This window comes from Eutrema salsugineum, unplaced genomic scaffold (genome assembly GCF_000478725.1).
Source record: "Eutrema salsugineum unplaced genomic scaffold, Eutsalg1_0 scaffold_5, whole genome shotgun sequence".
Taxonomy (NCBI): Eukaryota; Viridiplantae; Streptophyta; class Magnoliopsida; order Brassicales; family Brassicaceae; genus Eutrema; species Eutrema salsugineum.
This window is the reverse complement of record NW_006256612.1, coordinates 5,006,654-5,028,274: the sequence shown is the minus strand read 5'-3', so window position 1 is coordinate 5,028,274 and position 21,621 is coordinate 5,006,654. Positions and strand designations below refer to the sequence as shown.

At 38.8% G+C, this 21,621-nt stretch overlaps 5 protein-coding genes across 8 annotated transcripts; 2 read left to right on the top strand and 3 right to left on the bottom strand.

Moving 5' to 3' along the window:
- Positions 1-162: 162 nt before the first annotated feature.
- LOC18992158 (U-box domain-containing protein 17) lies at positions 163-2,743 on the top strand. Its single transcript, XM_006415520.2, is given in 2 exon segments — positions 163-2,337; positions 2,340-2,743. Coding segments are annotated over 2 exon segments (2,172 nt in total). The 5' UTR covers positions 163-362; the 3' UTR covers positions 2,537-2,743.
- Positions 2,744-4,221: 1,478 nt separating this feature from the next.
- Positions 4,222-9,520, bottom strand: LOC18992157 (putative uncharacterized protein DDB_G0268364). Of its 3 annotated transcripts, none has more exons than XM_024152400.1 (10): positions 9,190-9,520; positions 8,624-8,667; positions 8,137-8,254; positions 7,938-8,052; positions 6,918-7,474; positions 6,227-6,470; positions 5,871-6,153; positions 5,534-5,692; positions 4,765-5,262; positions 4,222-4,673 (listed from the first exon to the last, which is right to left on the bottom strand). In XM_024152400.1, the coding sequence occupies exons 1-10, from the start codon at positions 9,389-9,391 to the stop codon at positions 4,374-4,376; spliced, it is 2,520 nt and encodes an 839-aa protein (XP_024008168.1). In that variant the 5' UTR covers positions 9,392-9,520; the 3' UTR covers positions 4,222-4,373. The 3 variants fall into 3 exon arrangements, with proteins under 3 accessions (XP_024008168.1, XP_006415582.1, XP_006415581.1); XM_006415519.2 differs by having other exon boundaries at positions 4,257-4,673; positions 5,534-5,689; positions 5,877-6,153; XM_006415518.2 differs by having other exon boundaries at positions 4,257-4,673; positions 5,534-5,689; positions 9,190-9,519.
- A 1,295-nt stretch (positions 9,521-10,815) lies between these two features.
- LOC18992156 (pro-resilin) lies at positions 10,816-12,702 on the top strand. The gene is made up of 4 exons (XM_006415517.2): positions 10,816-10,961; positions 11,122-11,793; positions 12,051-12,093; positions 12,183-12,702. The coding sequence occupies exons 1-4, from the start codon at positions 10,898-10,900 to the stop codon at positions 12,412-12,414; spliced, it is 1,011 nt and encodes a 336-aa protein (XP_006415580.1). The 5' UTR covers positions 10,816-10,897; the 3' UTR covers positions 12,415-12,702.
- Positions 12,703-13,003: 301 nt separating this feature from the next.
- LOC18992155 (cold-regulated 413 inner membrane protein 2, chloroplastic) lies at positions 13,004-14,746 on the bottom strand. The gene is made up of 6 exons (XM_006415516.2): positions 14,500-14,746; positions 14,274-14,411; positions 13,909-14,004; positions 13,676-13,740; positions 13,382-13,451; positions 13,004-13,308 (listed from the first exon to the last, which is right to left on the bottom strand). Exons 1-6 carry the CDS (start codon positions 14,640-14,642, stop codon positions 13,143-13,145), a joined length of 678 nt encoding a protein of 225 aa, XP_006415579.1. The 5' UTR covers positions 14,643-14,746; the 3' UTR covers positions 13,004-13,142.
- A 487-nt stretch (positions 14,747-15,233) lies between these two features.
- On the bottom strand, positions 15,234-19,924 carry LOC18992154 (protein MEI2-like 5). 2 transcript variants are annotated; one of them, XM_006415514.2, is made up of 12 exons: positions 19,727-19,924; positions 18,745-18,882; positions 18,217-18,656; positions 17,979-18,137; positions 17,783-17,899; positions 17,507-17,658; positions 17,335-17,423; positions 16,347-17,247; positions 16,180-16,264; positions 16,030-16,098; positions 15,753-15,935; positions 15,234-15,643 (listed from the first exon to the last, which is right to left on the bottom strand). In XM_006415514.2, exons 2-12 carry the CDS (start codon positions 18,866-18,868, stop codon positions 15,569-15,571), a joined length of 2,394 nt encoding a protein of 797 aa, XP_006415577.1. In that variant the 5' UTR covers positions 18,869-18,882; positions 19,727-19,924; the 3' UTR covers positions 15,234-15,568. The 2 variants fall into 2 exon arrangements, with proteins under 2 accessions (XP_006415577.1, XP_024007796.1); XM_024152028.1 differs by lacking the exon at positions 19,727-19,924 and adding an exon at positions 19,423-19,624.
- Positions 19,925-21,621: the final 1,697 nt, after the last annotated feature.

Below are 21,621 nucleotides of genomic sequence, written 5' to 3'. Positions count from 1 at the left end.
ACTTACACATTTCCAGTATTTGACTTTACTGAAACCTTTCGCTGGATAAAAAAACTTTCTTAGAGAGAGAAAAACAAAAAAAAATCTGACAACGAAGAAGAAAAAAAATTAAAAGTGTGAGAAAATTCTTAGCCTTCTTTTTCTCTCTTACGCGTTCTCCTTCTTCTTCTTCTTTCTTTCCCAGAAAGTACCATTAATCTCTTTTTCGCTTTCTTCTTTCTTCTCTGACTTTTTTTTTGTTCTTCTTCGTTTTCAATTAGATTCTGTTCTTCGTATATACATCAATCTTTTGTGGATTTTTATCTTTCGATCTGGATTAAAGGGACGGATTCGGAATCCACGAGAAAATCCCGCCGGATTCTATGGCTACCGCGGCGATATTCTCATCTCTGCGGCGGAGGAGATCGCCGTCACTAGAGGCTTTCTTGGCTCCCGTTGACCTCTCCGGCGTCGCTCTTGTTCAAACCCTAGCTTCAATCTCGACGGAGATCGTCTCTTGTTTCAGCGGCGTACGATTCTCGTTCCAACGCCGGAACGCTCGTTCCCTGATTCGTAAGATCGAGATATTCGTCGTGTTGTTCGAGTTCCTCTCCGAATCAGGCTGGGGCTCAAGAAGAACCTCCGTCTCCTCCTCCTCCTCGTCGTCGTCGACGGCGTTGCTGTGTCTCAAGGAGCTTTATCTTCTCCTCTACAGGTCCAAGATCCTCGTCGATTACTGCGCTCAATCCAGTAAGTTATGGCTATTGCTTCAAAACCCGTCGATTTCTGGCTATTTCCATGATTTGAATCAAGAGATTTCGACTCTTTTGGATATTTTCCCTGTCAACGACCTCGGTCTTAGCGACGACATTAGAGAGCAAATCGAGCTGTTGCAGAGACAATCCAGGAAATCGAGGTTGTACATCGATAACAACGACGAGACGCTACGCGAAACATTCTACACGCTTCTCGACGGATTCGAGAACGGGAAGATACCGAATCAGGTCGCTCTTAGATCCTTCTTCTTAGAGAAATTACGAATCAGGGATTCGAAGAGTTTCAGAACCGAAATCGAGTTTCTGGAAGAGCAGATTGTGAATCACGATGGCGATTTAGAGCCCACGGGTTCGGTGATCAACGGGTTCGTGGCGATCACACGTTACTGTAGATTCTTGTTGTTCGGATTCGAAGAAGACGGATTAGAGTGGAGAATCGAGAATCCGAAGAAACCAAGAAAAGGCTTCGTCGCGCAGGAGATTGGCGACACATTCATAACAGTTCCAAAGGATTTCGTTTGTCCGATTTCTCTAGATTTGATGACGGATCCTGTGATTATCTCCACAGGGCAGACTTATGATCGGAGCTCCATAGCGAGGTGGATCGAAGAAGGTCACTGTACTTGTCCCAAAACGGGTCAAATGCTCATGGACTCTCGGATCGTTCCCAATCGAGCTCTCAAGAATTTGATAGTGCAATGGTGCACAGCGAGTGGCATATCTTACGAGTCAGAGTTCACAGATTCCCCAAACGAAGCTTTCGCGTCGGCTCTTCCGACAAAAGCTGCCGTCGAAGCAAACAAAGCCACTGTCTTTATCCTTATCCAGTATCTAGCGGATGGCTCTGAAGCAGCTCAAACAGTGGCGGCGCGTGAAATCCGTCTTTTGGCCAAAACCGGAAGAGAAAACCGCGCGTTCATCGCGGAAGCAGGCGCGATACCGCACTTGCGCCGCCTCCTCAGATCCCAAAACGCGATCGCGCAAGAGAACTCTGTGACCGCGATGCTTAATCTCTCCATATACGAGAAGAACAAGAGCCGGATCATGGAGGAAGACGATTGTTTGGAGTGTATAGTAAGCGTGCTCGTCTCTGGTCTCACGGTGGAAGCGCAGGAGAACGCAGCAGCCACATTGTTCAGTCTCTCAGCAGTACACGAGTACAAGAAACGGATAGCGATCGTTGACCAATGCGTCGAGGCGTTAGCGTCTTTGCTTCAGAACGGGACGCCGAGAGGGAAGAAAGACGCGGTCACGGCGTTGTATAACTTATCGACGCATCCTGATAACTGCAGTAGAATGATCCAAGGAGGAGGAGTGTCGAGCCTCGTCGGAGCTCTGAAGAACGAAGGCGTGGCGGAGGAAGCAGCAGGAGCTTTGGCTTTGTTAGTGAGACAGTCTCTTGGAGCTGAGGCTATAGGGAAAGAGGAATCAGCTGTGGTGGGACTCATGGGAATGATGAGATGCGGGACACCGAGAGGGAAAGAGAACGCGGTGGCTGCGTTGTTAGAACTCTGTAGGAGCGGTGGAGCCGCCGTGGCGGAGAAGGTGTTGAGAGCTCCGGCGATCGCCGGGTTGCTGCAGACGCTTTGTTTACGGGGACGAAGCGGGCTAGACGGAAAGCTGCTTCGCTTGCTCGGGTTTTCCAGAGGAGGGAGAACGCGGCGATGCGGTCAGGTGGTTATGGGTTTGTGGAGAATACGAACGGGAATAGAGACGGCGGCAGTTTTACGACGGATGTCTCTGTTCCGATGTCGATCTCCATCTCCGTACCTGTGTTGTGATGATGATGATCTGTGTTTAGTTAAGAAACTTTTTTGTTGTTGTTGTGGGTGGTGGTGTTTGGTTTCATTGTTGTCTATATTATTATACATTTATTGGTTGGGGAGGTATAATACACATCACATAAATATTTTAGAGAAGATATGTATATGTATCTTCCAGGGGGAAAAAAAGAGATAGAAAAGAGTTTAGTGTATGGTTGTTCTTTATATGTATTGTCTTTGTTATGTAAGCTTATGAAACCTGTTGCAGTATGATAGTCACTAAGGAAGTTGCGTTTTTATTCGAAATATTTAGAGAATCAAACTGGAGAGAAAGAAGGTTTTGCTAGGAAGGTAGTAAAAAAGAAATTTATAGTTTATTAACAAAGGTGGGTTGTACTTAGATTTAATTAAAGACATAAGAAAAAGATAAGTAAGAAGACTTTAAGTTTAAAGTATTGACTAATGGAGGAACCTTTAAGAAAAACAGTCAACAAAAAGAATAATTACATGACAAAGAAATGGAAAAAAGTGAGGGTTGAAGTATGTAATGTTTGGATGGTCTCTCCACTTGTGAAATTGTTAGAAGAAATATTACAAAAGGGGTTAACATATTCATTGCAAAAGCCAAAAGGTAGAGAAAAGAGAGAATCTCCAGTTATTTGATGGCCTTTTTGTTAATTGTGAGTTGGGGCTAATTTAACTTCTTCTTTTTAGGATTTTCATTTCGAAGTTGATTTATTAAAACACAAAGATTTCCATTTCAAACTCCTATAGATTTCAACTCTAGCTCGATTAAGATGCGATGATTCGTGCAGGTCGAATATGTCATTGGTAAAAGTAAAAGTATCATCATCGTTGACAAAAAAAATATCATCATCTATAATTCTGTTTAAGTCGATTTCATGAAATATAATGTGGAGATTTATGATTACAAATTGACAGTAAGATAGAGAGTGTCGTCCATTATTTTCTGTTCTGTTCTTTTTTTTTTGAAGTGGATGCGACTTATTGTGTCTATGCTTTTTTGGAGTTTAATATCATGTGCGTATGCGCATTAACATCCAACCATCTTTTATGATAATTCATACACTTATATGTGTGTGTATATATATATATATATATAATGATATCTTGTTCAATGATTCAATGAAAGATCATGGTCATGCATACGCAGTTTCTTTTCTTCCTAATTTTGTATAATATGGTAACATTTGTATTACTATAATACACACTCGACAGTTGCATGTTTGCTACTTGGAAAAACTAGACTGATAACATTAGTTCAATTTAGACGTTGTCCACAATCCCTCCAATGACTTATACAGCTCATGAGAAGTTTCTAAATTTCTAATTAAACTCTTTACGCTATCATGAATATTTATTGACAAATTTTTCTTTTTAAGATTTTGCATTTTTCTTTCTACAGATATTGAGACGAGCTTCAAAATCATGTTAAGCACAGAACTAAAAGATCTATAACAAAGTTATTGTGTTACTCATATAATCCATGTTTATTCAGATGTATAATGATGCTATATCAATTGTTGATATAGTTTTTAAAACAGTATTTTACTTTGGCTATGTGACCAATAGATGGAAATTAGTTTTCCAAAACTAAATGAGTTTTGTAACAAGTTTAAACTATGTGTTATGGCCACTTAAGAACAAATTCATGAAGCAATTTGAATTAATGAGATCAATGATAAGCGCTAAAAGTTTTTTAAAGGTCAATGATAAATCATTTTAGCCAAATCAGCGAATTCTAGTGAAACAGTTTTAGTTTCCAAATTCAAACGGTATGCACACAAAGCTCTATAACCGAAAGAAGCAGAAAAAAAAAACACTCTTTCATTATCTAGTAAGAGTTTTGCCAGAGCTGTTGGGTTTGGTTCGAAGGCTGGCCAACCTGAGCCCCTGCACCGTCTCTAGGGTTTTGCTGCTGGCGATCAAGAGACATTTCTGTTTGGGATTGATAGAAATTTGGGTAGCCATGAGATCCATAATGCTGTTGTTGCTGAGCTTGACGATACCCGCCTGCTGCTTGCTGAGGCTGTTGCTGTTGCTGCTGTGCTTGGAGGTTGTAGTACGTGTTAGCCGGGATGCCTGACATGGTTCGAGAACCGTGACCGTGATGCCACATCGCCGAGTTTTCGTTCTGAAATCAAAAGGGGAAGATTGTCATCAAATGGTTCATGTCTGAAATCAATAGAAAGTGGTAATAAAAGTGACCATAAAAGAGAAATTACCTGCTGTTGCTGAAGCAGCAGCTGCTGCTGCTGTTGCTGTTGCTGTTGCTGCTGAAGTGCCAGTAGATGATTACTCTCTTTGTATTGAGAACTAAGAACATCCTCATAACCGGTAGGAGCAGACTGTTGGTTAAGAGGGAAGTTTCCGGTGGATCCAACGTTGGTCGAGTTTCCAAATCCATAAGCGGAGGCAGGCGCTGATGCAGACTGAGGCAAGTTACTGGGAGAGAGATTGGTTTTGTACTGCGGAAGCAATGCAGCTAGTTGCTGGTGGTAGGAGCTGTTACCAGCATACGTTTGCTGGAAAGCGGAGGGCATGTATGGATAGTTTTGAGGCATTAGAGGATAGCCAATCATGTTTGCAAAGTGTGCTAGAGGCATTGTGGGTTGAGAGTAAGGATGCATTGGAAGCTGTTGTGGAAGAGCTGGTCCAGTAGCGATGTTAGCATCAGGTAAGGTTTGCTGGGTTGTTGCCGGGATTCCACTGCCTCGGAGAACCTGCAGCAATGTAAGAGAATATATAATCAAAATGATACAAATTCCTCTTGTTGTATAATTGGGTTGGATCCCTCAAGATTAAATTATGTGCCAGACAAGAATCTAGAAAATCAATTTCCGAATAGAAACTACTCCCTTCAGTCAAGTAAACATAAACATTTTTTCTTTGACAGTTAACAAGATATCACTACTTCCTACTAAATAAAAGCTAAGAGAAGTTGGTAAAAACAAAAGACATCTCGTGTTTCTTAGAGGCAAAGGGAGTATTTACCTCTGGCATGGGAATGCTTTGCCCACCTAGTGATGAAGCATTGTTGCTGTTCCTTGACTGCATAGACTGTGCAAAAGGTGAATACTGGAAGTCAAGCTCCCTCGCATTTTGTGCTGTTTGTGCCAATAAAGTGTTGGGAGCTGTGTGTGTATACCCCTGCTGAGGCAAAAACAAACAAGAATTAATGTTGACATCCCGGAATATCATAGGCATCCCTAGCCTCGCATCACATCCAGAGATCACAAAACTACTTTTTCAGCAGAAGTATGAACCGCCTAAATGCATTGTTAAAAAATCGAAACGAGATGGTGCTACTATGAAAAAGCAATGAGCTTACCATTACATTTGATAATGCAGCAAGATTCTGCATCTGATTCTGTGCATTTGTCTGTGAGGCATCATATGCAGTATTCAGCTGCTGCTTAGCAGCTTCATAAGCATGCCCTTGCTCAGACTGAGCAAATGTATACTGGTGCTCCTGAGCGGTCTCGGAATTTTCTTGCTTCAAAACCTCTCGCCTAGATTCTAAAGAATCATCAAAATTTCCAGCAGCAGGTGCATGGGCCATGTTTCCATTGGCTGTACTTTCAAGATGTTCATCTCCATAGAACTCATTATTTCTGCAAACAAGCATTGATCAGTTGGTAAGTAAGATATAAATGAAACCTATAAATATTAGTAGTAATGGAATACCTAGCATCAGAATGTTCCATTTGTGGAGCTACATCAGGAGTCTCTTCCACATTGTTGCTCACATGCCTTGATCCAAAACCTCCAAAACTTCCAAAACTTAATTGCGAGCATTCCTCTGTATGGATTAACAAATGATCTGGAATAACAACAGCAGGTATATCCTGCTCATGCGATGCTTCTTGATCATGATCTTCTATTGTTAATTGTTGAAAGTTGGCCGAACCAGATGAAACATCATCTTCATCTGAGAAGTCATAATGAGACAGTGAATAAGATACAATCAATAACACCAAAAGATCCTCATACTGAGTTTCAAACTTTTTTTTGACAAAGCTTCAATCATTGAGCATCAACTCTACCACCAAAAGATAATTGAGAGAAGAAAACGTAACAAACAATGTATAGTATCGGAACAAACCAAAAAGAAAGAAGCTTTCATCTACCCCCAGCAGAACTATAAGCATATTTGTATTCACATGATCAATAAACACAAGCCTGCCCCACTATGGAACAGAAAAAAGATTTTGATTATAATGGCACACACTAGCAATAATTGTGATTTAATAGATGAAGAGACATATTGTCATTCACAACATAAGTCCAAAGTTGCTCACGTAGCCAGCAATAAAAAAAATCAGACAAACACACACCATTTTATATCTGAGACCATTTCAAAGATCCAAAATATTACCTTTGGGGTGCTCAACAGGATGGCTCTGCGTTTGATATGTATATTGATTACCATCAAATTCAGACAAAACTCCCGAGTCTTCTTGTACATTTCTACCAGAAACCGAGTCAGGTTGCACATGATCAACTCCACGACTTTCAGAAGGGCCATTATCTGCTAAATGTATATTTTCTAACCGGTCCCTCAGATGTTGATCTTCTCTGTCGGACTGGAAACCAGCTGGACCATTGGAAACCTCTGACTCTGCTGGTGCTACTGATACAGAAGATGTACTAGGAGCCAATGGCTTGTCAATCGATGGCCATTCATCTTTAACAGGGACCTGGTGATCTGCATTAACTTCATGGTCCTGATTTATTTCAGAACGCATATTGACATTTTGTCGTGAGTTTGTTGTCGTCTTGTTCTGTGGTCTACCCATCTTCACAATGTCAGCCATAGACATCTGGCCTGGAGCTCCAAACCATGCAGCTTGATGTCCAGAAGCAGGCTGTGACGATGATATTCCGTCGCCCGAGGCAACAGATGGCAATTTATTTTCCGTGACAACAGGATTACTGCAAAAGACATGCACCGTACATCAGAAACCGCGGGAGTTATTAATCAAACAGATACTATACAAGTAAGATTGTCAAGTTATTAGCTCAGATCTTTCGGAAAAATAAATACTTGCAATGAACCAGTAAAACTAATTGTGATGTTCTACTACATACTTAAGCCATAGGTCATATAAACTCTTTAAACCCTCAGGCGCAGTTTGACCCAACTAAAGCTTTGTTTTTAATGTAGGACAGCCTAAGATCAAACAAAATGATCACATTGATATTCCTTAAGCACATCATAACCTCGGAATACTGAATCATTACTAAATGGATCCTAGCAATACAATGATTAACTTAATGTGCAAAATATGAAACTATTTATTTGATTCAATATGAAGCACACAGAACTTCACTGATTTTTTATATTTTGCATCCAAATTTCATACTGCAAAAGAAAGAGACCAGTCAAAGGAAAAACCTGTGTGGTGTCGGATGGTGGTTTGCCACTCCCGAGGCAGAAGACCACGAACCTGTGTAACTCTGGGTTCCACTTTCTTTCTTGTTTGTAGATTTTCCCTGGAAGTTTCCAGAATCTGAAAAACAGAAGCACACAAGCATGAATACTATGGCTGAAACTATTATAATTTTTTATGTATCCAAAGAGAGCATATTTATACCTGTAGAGCTGAAATGGGTAGATCCACTTCGTCCAGCATAGCGATCAGAAGTACCTCTACCACCGCGGTTGTATGTGTTATTAGCACCACGCAGCCGGGAATCCGGAATATCCCTAGTCTGAATAGAAAAGAAAAGACTTGAGAGAAGTCGCCAAAATTCAGATAACTAGCTAAAACTCGAAACCATTTGATTCCAGCAAAACATCTAGAGTCAGGTACTCAATGAGGACAGCTAGTAACAAAGCAATCGTAAGGCAGTAAGTAGTCCTCAGGATAACAACATAACAGCAACAATATTTCAATACCATTATGACTAGAAACAGAAGTCGATGGTATCACACATGGTCTAAACCTGTACTACTACAGTAGTACACACATTTTTGCCAATTAGTTTGCATTTAAAATGCCAAAATTGTACTCGAAAATCAGAAAAAGACACTCCCTGGTCTAAATGCCATAAGAATACTGAGTTTCTGCATTAACTCACCTCTTTCTTCTTCTCTTTTTTGCTCTTTACCTCGTGAAAAGGATCTGAATAGAGAAAAAATAAAACAAGTATCAATATCAATAAATAGACGCTAACTGTATAAAAGACCAAGCCTTTAAGCTGATAACTAACTTTCACCAGAAAGTAAGCTAAAACGACCTTAAACACGAAATGCTGAAAAAAGAATAGTACGAAATTGAAGATCAGGAACTAAGAAAGCAAATCATTAGCAACAGAGACGACCCAAAAAAAAAGACAAAAGTTGAGGATTTCAGTAACAAAACCAGCTAAAAAACTTGACAGTTCCACAAAAACCACTGAAGGCAAACACAGCTTTAGATTTCGAGAAGGACTCAATGCTAGAAAATAACAAAAAAAATTTCTGGTCCCTTAGAATTAAAACCCCAATCAAACCCTAATAGAAACCCTAAAAAATCATTCAATTTTGACAAAACCTCCTCCGGAACCATGCAAACCCTACTTTTCTCCGCCGCACAAATTCACTGTTTACTTAAAACACAATCCGCCGACACAAGAATTTGAGAGGAAAAAATAAAAAGAGGAACCTTGAGAGAGGAGGCGATTAACGGCTTCGTTAGGATCCATGTTGCACTCTTTAAGCATAGCATAGATCTCAGCCTCGGGAGAGTTTACAATCTCCTTCAAGCTTTGTACTATTTTTCTAGACCCTGACGGAATATCGTAAATTCCGTTATTGCCCTTCCTCGCTCCGGCACTTCCGCCGCCGACGCTGACCTTACTGCTCATCTTATCAGCCGATAAACTGCCTCTCACTCTCTCTCTCGGATCTGAAACAGTAACACACAAACGCTTATGTGCTTTTCTCAGTCGCTAGAATACGAACAAGGAATAAAAAGGAGGAAGAAGACGAAGCAGAAGGGGAAGATATATCTGTAGAAGGAAGGAAACCCTCTCTCGATTTTTTTTTTTTTTTCACCTAATTGGAAAAAGTTTACTTTCCTTTTATTTTTCTTTTCAAAAAATTGTAAAATTACTTACGGTTATCTCGTTTAAACCACCGACCGTATCTAATTTAAACCGCACAAAAACCACATCAAACCGAGGTTTTTTTTTTTTTTTCGTTAACTTATGCCGCATGATCTGACAAGTTACATGTAATCTTTCCAGATTTGCCATGCCGAATGTAGTAGTGCTTTAAAAGACATAAGTCTTGTGTGTTCTCATGAAGTGGGTAAATATTTTTACTTTTTCTATTTTCGGACAAAACCAAGATTATTAGGAGGAGTTCTAGAACTCGTCGTATGTTGCCAATAAAAACCAATTGTTCTATTCTTCAAGGAGTAATTGTTGTCCTAGTTCGAGTTTACCATTTTGTCGTGAATAGGATCAGAAATGAGTTAAATTTCCGATTGGTTTGGATTTAAATCTTATCCTATGAAAGACTTACTAGTTTGGATTACAACTTCAGACAAAAGTTAGCACATGAACTTTCTTAATAAAGAAAGAGAAAAAAAAACTATTGCAAGAAAAGGTTAGAAGATACAAATAAAGGGAGAGAATCGCAACTGGGCTTAATCAGCAGATTCCTTATGTTTCATAGGAAACACTTTAGCTTTTCGTTATGGTTTAGTTTTACTTACATGTTTCTTTGTGTTGTTCGATTTAGTACGACAAAACAGTTAAAAAGGGACCTCTACTAGCATTAAAAGGAAAAACAATCTTCAATTGCTCTAAAGTATCAGCGTTGATTAAAAAGTTAAACAACAAACATTGGTTACGCTCACTTCTTATGTCAAATTAAGTGATATAACTTGTTAGCAAACATTACTAAGTTCGAAATCAATTTAAATTTCACTACTTGTTCTTCATTTTGTTACTATAGATGATGAAACAGTTGGAAGAGGTTTGAATTTTCCCACCAAAAAAGGAGCTTATAGATTTTTCCTGTACTAAACAAGTTTATCTGTAAATACCTTTTCCTCTTTATGGTGTTTTCTCTTTGCTTGAGGATTCTAGCTTCCTAGTTTCTCCTTTCTCAAGTTTTCTTTTATTCTCCCTCTCATACATGTCTTCGCGTCCCTTCTCTCTCCCATCCCAAGAAATCTTTGATTCTATGATTCTCTTTCTCCTTTCATCATTATATATATTATATATCTATACCTGAGAGGGAACTTCTTCGCAAGCATTCTATCTTTCCTCTACCAAATCCCAAAGGCTACCTGAGAAGTCTCTCTCCATCTCTCTTTCTTTTTCTCTCAAAAGCTTTCCTAAACGAGGAGGAACGGAAAGAAAATGACTCACCGTCTAGCTCCCCGATGTTTTCAGATCATGCTTCTATGTCTTCTAATCACTTCACGTAATCACTCTACGTCTGATACAACATTAGGATCGTGAATAGACTGCTTTGTATTCTTTTCCTGCACATTCAGAATGAAAGGATTGTTGAAGGTTAAAGAGTGTCAGTGTTTTTGCAATGAACTAACCTGATTTTTTGTGATGATTTGCTTTGGTTTCAGCTATAGATGTTATAGCTCAGGGAGGACAAGGTGATATACCAGTTGTTAATCCTACATCTCCCGGTGGCAGTACCACCACACCAACCATAACACAACCATCTCCGCCTTCCACAACATTCCCTGGTCCAATCACCAACCCAAATACACCAACCGGCGGTTATCCACCACTTGATGGTACACCACCTACCGGTGGTGGCTATCCACCACTTGATGGCACCACACCAACAGGTGGTTACCCACCACTTGATGGTACCACACCAACAGGTGGTGGTGCACCTGGTGGAGGTGGAGGTGGTGGTGACACCGGTGCAGGTGGTGGTGGTGGTGCACCTGGTGGAGGTGGAGGTGGTGACACCGGTGCAGGTGGTGGTGGTGCAACTGGTGGTGGCGGTGGTGGTGACACTGGTGCAGGTGGTGGAGGTGGTGGTGGTGGTGGCCAGTGGTGCATAGCTAAGGCAAATGCTTCGCCAACATCATTGCAGGTGGCTTTGGATTACGCTTGTGGGTATGGAGGAGCTGATTGTGGCCAGATCCAACAAGGTGCAAGCTGTTATGAGCCTAACACTATCCGTGATCATGCTTCCTTTGCTTTCAATAGTTATTACCAGAAGCATCCTGGTTCAGACAGCTGCAATTTTGGTGGGGCAGCACAACTTACCAGCACAGATCCAAGTAAGACCATTTTTTTTGTATGTACAAGTCTTCAAAGAGAAATCCTACATTTTTCTTTGCTACCTACATGAATGGTGTGAGCTACTTGAGACCTCCACAACTGAACAATGTTTCGAGTGATTTAGGATAAGTTTCATGAAATTAGATAAACTATCCCATCATATGTATCCAATGTATTAAAGAGCTCTTATAACAACTAGAGTTTTCACCTTTTATGCTTGAGACTGGTATTCAAATCTGCTCTTATACTGCTCCAGGTAAAGGAAGCTGTCGCTTCTCATCATCATCAGGAACAGTCAGGTATGGTTCCTCTTTCCACGAAACTCAACGTCTTTAAACTGTGAGAAAAAGTGAGAAATACAAAACTGATTTATTTTTGCTAAATGTAGCACAAGCCCGCCAAGTCAACCGAGTCCACCAGATTTTAGTTCCCCACCTTCTACTACATACCCACCCCCAATAACAACTCCAACTATAGGCATACCTGGTTCTGGACCACCCTTCGGCGTAGCAGAGCCAACAGGGCTTCCGAGTTCAGCAACTACTGTGTCACATAGCTTCCTCTCAATATTTACAGCAATTGGGATACTAATGCCATTGCTCAGGCAAAATTATCTTTAAACGGACAAGGGTTTCCAGGGTTTCAATCATTCTCTGCAAATCACAAAGCGTGTTTTCTATACATACCATCACGATGTATGGAGTTCAAGAAAGCAAGCCGTGATCAGCAAAGAAGATTTTAATCCCAAGACCTTGCACTCATCATCTGTTCTCTTGCTATAGTTCATCATGGAAAGTATATTTATTTACTAGGAGATATTACAAAATCAAAGGGCTTAGGATATATACATTCTTGTAGACTCATTAAGCATAATGTATCTCTCCACAGTTTTAGAGAGTAAAATACTTAGGGAACGGTTAAAAAAAAATACAAAAGCAATATCAGACATGATTGATAATTAGGGAATAGCAATGGAAATATACACAACAAAATAAAATGATGGCTACTTCAAGTAGTTACATACCTGCAGCATCCCAAAACTGGCACACCGTTGATGGAGAGACGAGCTCCACAATATCCTTAACAATGCTCTTCCAGTTTCTCTATTCATGATCTTCTAAGTGGATATTTTCGACCCCAAAAACTAGTTAATCTTGGAATTATACGCGATTAAAAGATCAAGATGTTACCAGCGAATAGTACCAAATGCAAGCATCTCATAAACAGTGGATAAACACAAGCACATTAACTTGAGTAACATTGAGTAAATAAATACAGTACATTGTTTCTTCATACACATTGTTACAGTGATTTACAGATGACAGTCCTTTTTTGCACACGAGTATAGTTATATCAAGAACAGGATCGATACAACTGTGACACCAATGATGCCTAGAGTGGCGACAACTGAATCCTGCTCAAACGCTTTCTGCAAGCTGCCTGCTCGTGAGAAATGCTGGAAGGCCAGAAAACACGATATCGCCAAAGAAATGAGAGCCCCTTCTTGCTTCCCTCTGCACGTAGATGGAGCCACTGAGTCTCGACTAAAAGAAAAGTAAACCCTGATACATTCTCTAAGACTCTAACCTTATGCTCATCACTTGATGTGGCGCCACAATCGCCAAGAGTAATGCAATGAATGGCAGTTCAAGTTCACCTATAAAAAAAAAAAGCATTCCGGAAAGAATTACAAGGACATAAAGACAGGGATAAAACTTCTGAAAATTTAAGATCTGATGAGACAGACATCCATGAATCTCGTTTGTATATAGTAATTTTAGTCTCTGACAGAACAGGTCTTTATTATTAACATGATTCAAAATTCTTTCCCAGTAAAAGCCAGTTAAACCAAAAAAAATACACTTGAAGATGAAAAGAAACCTGGAAAAGCAAAGAAGAGACGAGCAAGAAGCGCCAGGAATGCTGCCCAGATGCCATATTCACCCCTGCAAAAATCAGAGGCAGAAAGTTAATGACTTGAAGTTCTCTCATCCCGACTAAACGGAAACAGAAAAAAAAAAAAAAAAAAAGAAGAAGAAGAGAAGCTACATAGTAAACACCACCAAGCATTAGTAATGAAAAAAAGTAATCACATAGCCATTAAAAAAGCTTACTTTGCCCAGGAGATAATGCCCGATGGTGCGGTTAGAGCAAATAGTGGAACAACAAAGGACTTGTGAATACCGGTACCCCTTGCAAGCATTAATCCACTAGAACAAAGAAAGAAAAAAAAACACCATATTTCAGTATAACATTGAGCTCATGCTGTTTACATTTTAAAAAAAAAACTGGAAATTACACAATCAGCTATCGAAATTCACTTTCGCAGTCAAACGAATACATACAAGCTAAAATTCCTGAATCCTGTAAATCTTTTGGTATATATAAGTCCTAGATTCACACTGTTCCATTTCCGAATGAAACTAAGTTCAGTATTTTCACTGACATTCACAATTACTGAAAATGAGAGAGATCATACACGCATGAAATTGCGGAGATCCATTGTAGATTATGAGCAGACATCGGAACAGCATAACAGACCACACTCGATCCTCTCTTTCGCTGCTTCTCAACTCTCGTAGACACCGTCGCGGTTCGCTGGCGATCTATCGATACTCTGCCAACATTCAGACGAGAAGAATTATGTAATAGAATCCAAATCCACTGATTGAGAGAATTTTAGAATCCCTGTGTGTCTATGTTACCTTAGCGGATTGAAGCAAACACCACTCGTGCCGTGACCAATACCGGAGAGATCTGAAGAACGAGGCCGGAGTTTAAGAGAGAGAAACGGTTTCTGGTGGTGGAGAGAGACGATCCGGGACGATGAGATACAGAGACTCGCCATGCTGCTCAGTAAGTATTTGTTTACTTTAGAGAGAGAGAGACGGTGGTGGAAGATGACGGAGTGATTCCTTTATTTAATTTAACCGACGGTATGATCTTTCCGTTAAATTGGATTTCATTGCATGCAATATATATGATCGTCACGTGGACGGTCTAGAATTAGCGCAAAAGGAGTGGGGCCCCGTTTTACACGTGATTGGAAACTGAAATCACAATCATCAAAAGAATCTTGAATCTCCACCGTTGGCATCAAACTCGAATGCTAATCTACCACTTAGGATTCCACGTCAGCTTTGAAATATCCAATTAAACGACCGACATGCCACGGGTCTTGCTTCGGTTTTGTAAAATGATCTTTCTTACACTTGGGACAAGACAAAACTCCCAATGCTGATCAACAATTTAGCTCAATAATTGAAGATAATTAAATAAAAAAATTCGTTCTCGTTGATTGTTTAGAACTTCCATTGTTTTGACGACAAAAAAAAAAAGAACTTCCATTGTTTTTTTTCTTTATATGTTGTGTGCAGCAAGATTGAATTTTATCAGCAACAAAAAAAAGGACAAATGACTTAAGAGAGTACTCTTTTTCTTTACTGTACAAATTGCCAAAGCGTTTAATAAAAGAAACAAGGAGTTTCAAGAGTTACAACATCATACCCACATAAAAGTTAAAACCGAGAGAGTATTTCATGGTTTTTCTATATATACTCCATGAAACCAAAAAAGAACATGAAGGAGAAAAAAAAAAAGAAGCAGAGTGGATACTCAAAGCTGCAGCATTTAAAACCTGCAAATCGAAAACACAGTTTGCAGGTTTCTGCATCAGTTAACTCTGCCTTTTTTCCAATATGTACGGTTAAAAATTAGTACTTAAAAAAAAAAAAACAGTGACGATCACAACACTGAGCCTTCTCTCCCCTTGTGTCAGCTTTTCTCTCTGCCATCATCATTGAGCTCCGATTCAAGAAGATCCACATTCTTACTTTCCTCAACATTAACCTGTAAACAACATAGCCTCTCAATATGTATGCAGCATTAACTTCCTTAGGGATCATTTGGGTTGTAGTTGTTTCAGACCAAAGAATAATGTTTTTTAACAGGCTTTTACCTGTTCAACAGAGTCTGAGTTGATAGATGTATCGAAGATAATTGGACGGCAACGCATGTCTTCATTCATCAAGCTTGAGTTCTGAAAATGGGCTATAAGGGCAGATTTTCCTTGTATCCGAGCATATGCCAATGAAGCTACTTTCTCACTGTTGAACTTCTCCCACTTCTTCCCATTAAAAGCCTGCAAACATAATATGTTTTGTTAGTTCATCTTCTGAGTTATCTCAACTGAATTTTAACAATGTCTTAGAAGGAAAGCGCAGAGAGAAGAAGACCTCGTAAAATGGAATGATGAGATCTGGAGAGAGCATGTTGATGAATGCATAGCCAACATTGCATTTGTTCTGCACAGCCACAGATTTATTAACCGCTCCATGTATCATTTATTAATTCGTACCTTCGAATCTTTAATGAATCTTTTTTACCTTAAAATCAATGGGCAAATACAGAAAGTTGTAAGTTCCTTGGTTCTTTTCATCAATAGCAGCTAGCAACATTTTCGAGGTGTATCTGTTGTTAAGAGCATAAAAGGAAGAGTCATTTTCCGAGCAATATTGCACAAGAAGTAATGGTAAAGAAAAGAAAAGCTTACTTATTTGGGATGTTCTTAATCATCAAGGTAGTTCGAGGGTCCTCTCCATTCATAATTTTGTCCAAATCAAGTTGAAACTGCTTCCTGCTTTCGACCTGGCTCGAATTGCTCTCGACTCTACGTGCCCTTCCATTTTCATACAACCCATCAAAGCCAGAGGAGAACCGTCCTGGGTTTAGACCGCTGCTCAAGAACATGGGGCTGAATCTCGGAGAAGACATCATTCTGTAACTTGAGAAACCGTTCTCAGCCATGCTTCCTTGGTTCATGATCCCATGATTTGTCATTTTTGACGGGAAACTTCCACCATTGAGACCCACTCCACTCGTTCCTTGAAGACCAACAGAGTTCATGAACGATGTGTCCTTAGAGGACTCTGGGAAGAATCCAAAATGCTTTTCTAGAGGAACACCAGATGGTGCAGACCCAACATGGAGATGATGAAGGCTGCGATTCTGAGTTTGATGCTGATGTGGAAATGGAACAGATCGGTCTGCACGAGCTGAGGAGAATGGAATCCCAGCGGATGATGTTGACCAAACCGAAGAATTCGAAGGTTCAGAGCGTGAGTTAGGACTCCCCCAGAGAAACTCCGATCCCGATAACGTCTCAATCCCACCTCCATTTGATATCAAAGGACCAGAAGGTGAAAGATTTCCAGTGTACTTGTTATCCACCTTTGGCTCTTGGAATAAATGCGACGACTGTTGGAACACATTGCTACCAATTTGACTCCTACCGATGGGTGCAAGCTTGGAGCTTGGTCCTTGTGAATTTAGAGCAGAAGCCAAACCAGACAAGTGGCTGTTCCTTGTAGGACTTATTCCGAAAACGGGTGACCTACTCATTACACTTTGAAGCGGACTACCTTCAACGGGACTGTTCAGCTGCATCCAGTTACCTACCACCACATCACACAGTGTTAGCCTTTAAGGATGTCAAAAATTACAACTTTGTTTGAAGAGACGCATATAGTTAACAGACTCACTTGGAGGAGAGTTTGCCATGGGTGAACCAAGCAGCGGTAGGAAATGCAAATCATCGTTCTCAAGTTCTTGGTTAAGTTGCAACATCAAGCTAGAAGATCAAATATATGATCAGATGTCAGAGATATATTATAAATGATAAGTGAATGTGGCGGATCAAAGAAAGATACAAACCTTCGACGAGCTCCTCCAGGGCGACTAGGTTCAACTTTTATACGTTTTCCAGCTATCTCACACCTATTTAAAGCCTTTAATGCTGCTTCAGCAGCTCGAACATCATAAAACTCAACGAATTTGTGATGCCTCTTATGCGGTGTTTCCCTTATCTGCTTTTCAGGAGGAGAAAACAGCACTTAACATGGATGTTTTATCTTCCAAACCACCTCAATGGAATCAAAAATACACAACGCTTTGTTAAGAAAGAAAGAAAAACAGAAATATATCTATCACCTCTTTGATCTCTCCATGAGCACCAAAAATGCCGTGCAAGTCATCGTTAGAAATTGAAGGATCCAGGTTAAAAACCACTAATGTCCCTTGATTCATATCCTTCTCAGATGGATTATCCTACAGATTACACAGGGAACAGACCAATTAGAGACGATTAGAGCTGGATCAAGAAACGCTCACAATTTAAAGAAAGAACCTTGGGAATTGAGAAATGAATATCCAATTTCCTCCGTCTAAGTGGCTTATTCTGTAGAGAACGCATAGCCATTCGAGCAGCACGAATGTCATAATAAGATATCATGACAAATCCCCTGTGCTTACAAGTAGTATAGAGTGTTCTAATGTCACCGTATTGCTGCCACATAACAACAAAAAAAAACCCATCAGTTTCTATATAGTAAGTTTGTTATAAGGTCAATGTTTGTTGAAGTTACCTCAAAGAGAGCTTTGAGTTCAGAGTCCTCTACATTGCTGTTAATATTCCGGACAAACAATGTTCTCGAGGGATGTTCACCGTAAGGATGCTCACCAGCGACTGTTCCCGCACCATTTTGAATATTGAATTGCGGAACTGCATTTCCACCAAGACTTGAAATGGATAACCTTGGAGGACCACTGATGCTCAATCCATCTCGAAAATCAGTGTCAAGTTCCATTCCTCCTCCACTACCAAAAAGATCATAATCATCAGCATCTGGTAACTCGGTAAGGTCAAGATCATCCATCATTCCTGTCAAAAGATCCTCTTCATCAGGGAGCAGGTTTCCAATGGAATGAGATTCAATATCATCAAGGCTTTCGTGAAATTTGTTCGGACGAGAAGCAGCCGCATCATCTATCAATGAGAAACCATCTCTGTTTTCACTCAATTGCACTGCAAAACAAAAGCAAAAACTACTTGTAAGCAAAAGAGAGAAAATGTATGTATATATATAACACGATTAAGGGAGTTTGGTTTGTACGTTTTCCACGGGGAAGAACAGGTAGAGAACTGGAGAACAAAGTAGCATCACTGGAGGGACGATGGTGGCGACCAAATCCAGAGGGAATCCCCCAAGCTCCAGCTAATTCTTGTGGAATATCCATTCAGTAATCTATGTCTGCTTTGCAGATTAGAAGAGGAATAAATTGATAAAACGGATTAGACCCAGATACATTGGAAACATCACAGATCAGATATACGTTGAAAATCAAGATACAAGAGTGAATAACACATTTGAAATCTCAAGTCATGTGTTGAAAAATTAACATGCAAGCAAGAAAGACTGATTGAGAGAAGAAACTAAAACCTAAAACCAATAAAAATGCTTAATCAATACGAGATTGCGTATAAAACCAAATAAATAGATAAAAAGACAGAAGCAAAACTCAAAGTTATGATCAAACTAAAGACGTGAAGAAATAATCAACTTCACATCCAAAAGGGCATGAAAGTAATCTTTTTTTTTCTTTGCTATTGAAGAAAGTCTAAAAACTGTCAATTGATAGAGAGCTTTAATCCAATACCAATACTATAGTATAAGTCGCCAGTTTATGAAATCAGAATCAAAACACAGAAGATCGTTGAACAAATAGCATGATTAAACACTCAGAAGATCAAACAAACACAGAACCAGGTTGCTTCATGTTACGAAACTAACCCAATTAGCTTGTCCTATTCAGATCATCAAAAGCTAAACCTTTCAGCACACTTATTGATCGACATCGCCGACAAAAGCACAAGAAGAAAAAAAAACAGCTTTTAAAGATAAAAAGACCACGAGAAGAAACCATTCACGATTCCAGAAAGGGTTTAGACAAAAACCCAGAACGAAGAAAAAAAAGAGAGGAGATTTCAGTAGAAAAACCATTCAATTGGTGAAGAAAACACCAAGAACCAAAAATAAAAATTTGTTGCGAAAAAAAGGGTGAAAATTGGAAAGTGAGAAGGTAAAGAGTTAATACCTCAAATGTGCAGTTACCAACACCGACGATGATCACGATACAGAGCACGAAGAGAAAGAGATTCTCTACCACCAACCAAAACCCGAGAAAATAAATCAAACACGCAAAAAAATAAAAATGAAAACAAAAAAAAAAAGAGAGAAGATGGATGAAAATTTGGACTTTTCTCTTATATTTGTGGGGTTTAATAGAGAAGAAACAATAATGGGGCAAAAAATATCAGAAGAACACAAGAAAGGATGAGAATGATTGATGCGCTAAAGAAGTTTTTCTTAACTGTATTTAAATACATTTTTGCGTCCGATTTGACACTTTATTTTATTTTTATTTTTTAACTATGATTTTGACACTTCCGTATTTATCTCTTATTATCTCCAGTTATTATCCATAAATGTGTTAAGATTTATCAAATCAATATTTGGTTTTTCATCAGCGCAGAACAGTTTATCTGTATCTGGATGCATTTTTAACAAATACTAGCCTTATGTGCTACATTTAATTTATTATCCATTAAAGGTTGGGATTAACCAACTATATATTTATATGATCTTTGTAAGGAATAATGTATCTAAATGAAATTGTAATCTAAGTTCGCATTTCGATATTTAAATTATTTTGTTAAGTTTACATTTAATTTTTTTTATAAGTAGAAGGTAAGTTTACATTTACTTTTCCGTAGAGATGATCCATAAGATTAGAAAAATTGTAATAAATTAAAACCGTGAGCTTTTGCTTAAGCAAACAGATAATCTTATACCTTAAACAAAGTTGATGTAGTTAAGTCTTTTGTTGGTTATTTTTGGGCATAAGAGTATCGATATTAAATGCAGCATATATTTTTAGTCTAATTGTTTTGTAAGAGTTCATGGTTTCACTCGCTATCATTGGAAAACCCTTTTTTTTGTCTCTGATAGATCTGCATCGCATTACAAATTCTTGTGTTCCGGAACGGCTACACACAATGTTATGTCTCTGATTAGCCCAAGAGGTCATGTCTTCATAACTTCATTGATCAACTACAGTTTAACGTTGAGGCAATCAAAAAATCTGCATGACATTATATTGTAGTTTAAAGTTATAAAAATGATATTTATTTTTGGAAAAATGGCGTTTTGTTGTAGTCAAAAATCTTGCATATATAAAAAAAAAAATCTTGCCTAAATTTAAAGAAGGGAAATATCAAAAGCAGTTATACCTTTGACACGTACGATGATGGTCATCAACCAATAACCATCACTGTTGTCAAACTAAGTAACTAACACTTGTTATGAAATATTTCGACATAACAATCTCGGAATTAATATATTTTTCAATGCTCTCAGAAATTAAATTAGACGTTTTTTATCAAAGGGGTATATACCGATTTAAGAACTAAAGCGTACGAAGTTATCCGTAAACGGCCGTATTGTTAATGTGTATTTTTTTCTTTCTCAAATGAAATTTTTGTAACACAAATATAATGTATATGATTCTTGGTGGATCTAGAGTCTTAAATTTAGTTTAGTATGATTTATATGGTAGATTTTACAAATTTTAAAATCACATTATTGTATCTGGATATATATATATATTTCTTTTATTAAGGTAATATTTATATATATATATATATATTTGAAAATTAAGACAAAATTAAACGATAGATAATATGTCAAATCAAATGGAGTATATTTTAATCTTTCACAGTTTGATTTGAAAAAAAAATTTGCGATGACTTTGGAAAGTTTCAAATCATTTCGATAAAATCTTCGTAGCTTCTTACACCATCTCAAACATTTCTTTATTAAAGTTGGATTGAAACGGAGCCAATAATGGGACTGAGTATCATTCAAAGTTAATAAATACATGTTATATTGAATATGGATGGTGAGGCTCGTAGTCAACGACTCGACCCTGTT

Coding starts and splice junctions, on each gene's coding strand:
- LOC18992154 (XM_006415514.2), bottom strand. CDS start 18,868: ATGGATATTCCACAAGAATTAGCTGGAGCTTGGGGGATTCCCTCTGGA. Junction 17,659..17,782: donor CTCATGGAGAGATCAAAGAG/GTGATAGATATA, acceptor CCTGAAAAGCAG/ATAAGGGAAACACCGCATAA. Junction 16,265..16,346: donor ATTAAGAACATCCCAAATAA/GTAAGCTTTTCT, acceptor TCTTAACAACAG/ATACACCTCGAAAATGTTGC.
- LOC18992156 (XM_006415517.2), top strand. CDS start 10,898: ATGACTCACCGTCTAGCTCCCCGATGTTTTCAGATCATGCTTCTATGT. Junction 10,962..11,121: donor ATGTCTTCTAATCACTTCAC/GTAATCACTCTA, acceptor CTTTGGTTTCAG/CTATAGATGTTATAGCTCAG. Junction 11,794..12,050: donor ACTTACCAGCACAGATCCAA/GTAAGACCATTT, acceptor ATACTGCTCCAG/GTAAAGGAAGCTGTCGCTTC.
- LOC18992155 (XM_006415516.2), bottom strand. CDS start 14,642: ATGGCGAGTCTCTGTATCTCATCGTCCCGGATCGTCTCTCTCCACCAC. Junction 14,412..14,499: donor GTTTGCTTCAATCCGCTAAG/GTAACATAGACA, acceptor GAATGTTGGCAG/AGTATCGATAGATCGCCAGC. Junction 14,005..14,273: donor ATCTCCGCAATTTCATGCGT/GTATGATCTCTC, acceptor TCTTTGTTCTAG/TGGATTAATGCTTGCAAGGG.
- LOC18992157 (XM_024152400.1), bottom strand. CDS start 9,391: ATGAGCAGTAAGGTCAGCGTCGGCGGCGGAAGTGCCGGAGCGAGGAAG. Junction 8,668..9,189: donor TAATCGCCTCCTCTCTCAAG/GTTCCTCTTTTT, acceptor TTCTCTATTCAG/ATCCTTTTCACGAGGTAAAG. Junction 8,053..8,136: donor TACCCATTTCAGCTCTACAG/GTATAAATATGC, acceptor TCTGTTTTTCAG/ATTCTGGAAACTTCCAGGGA.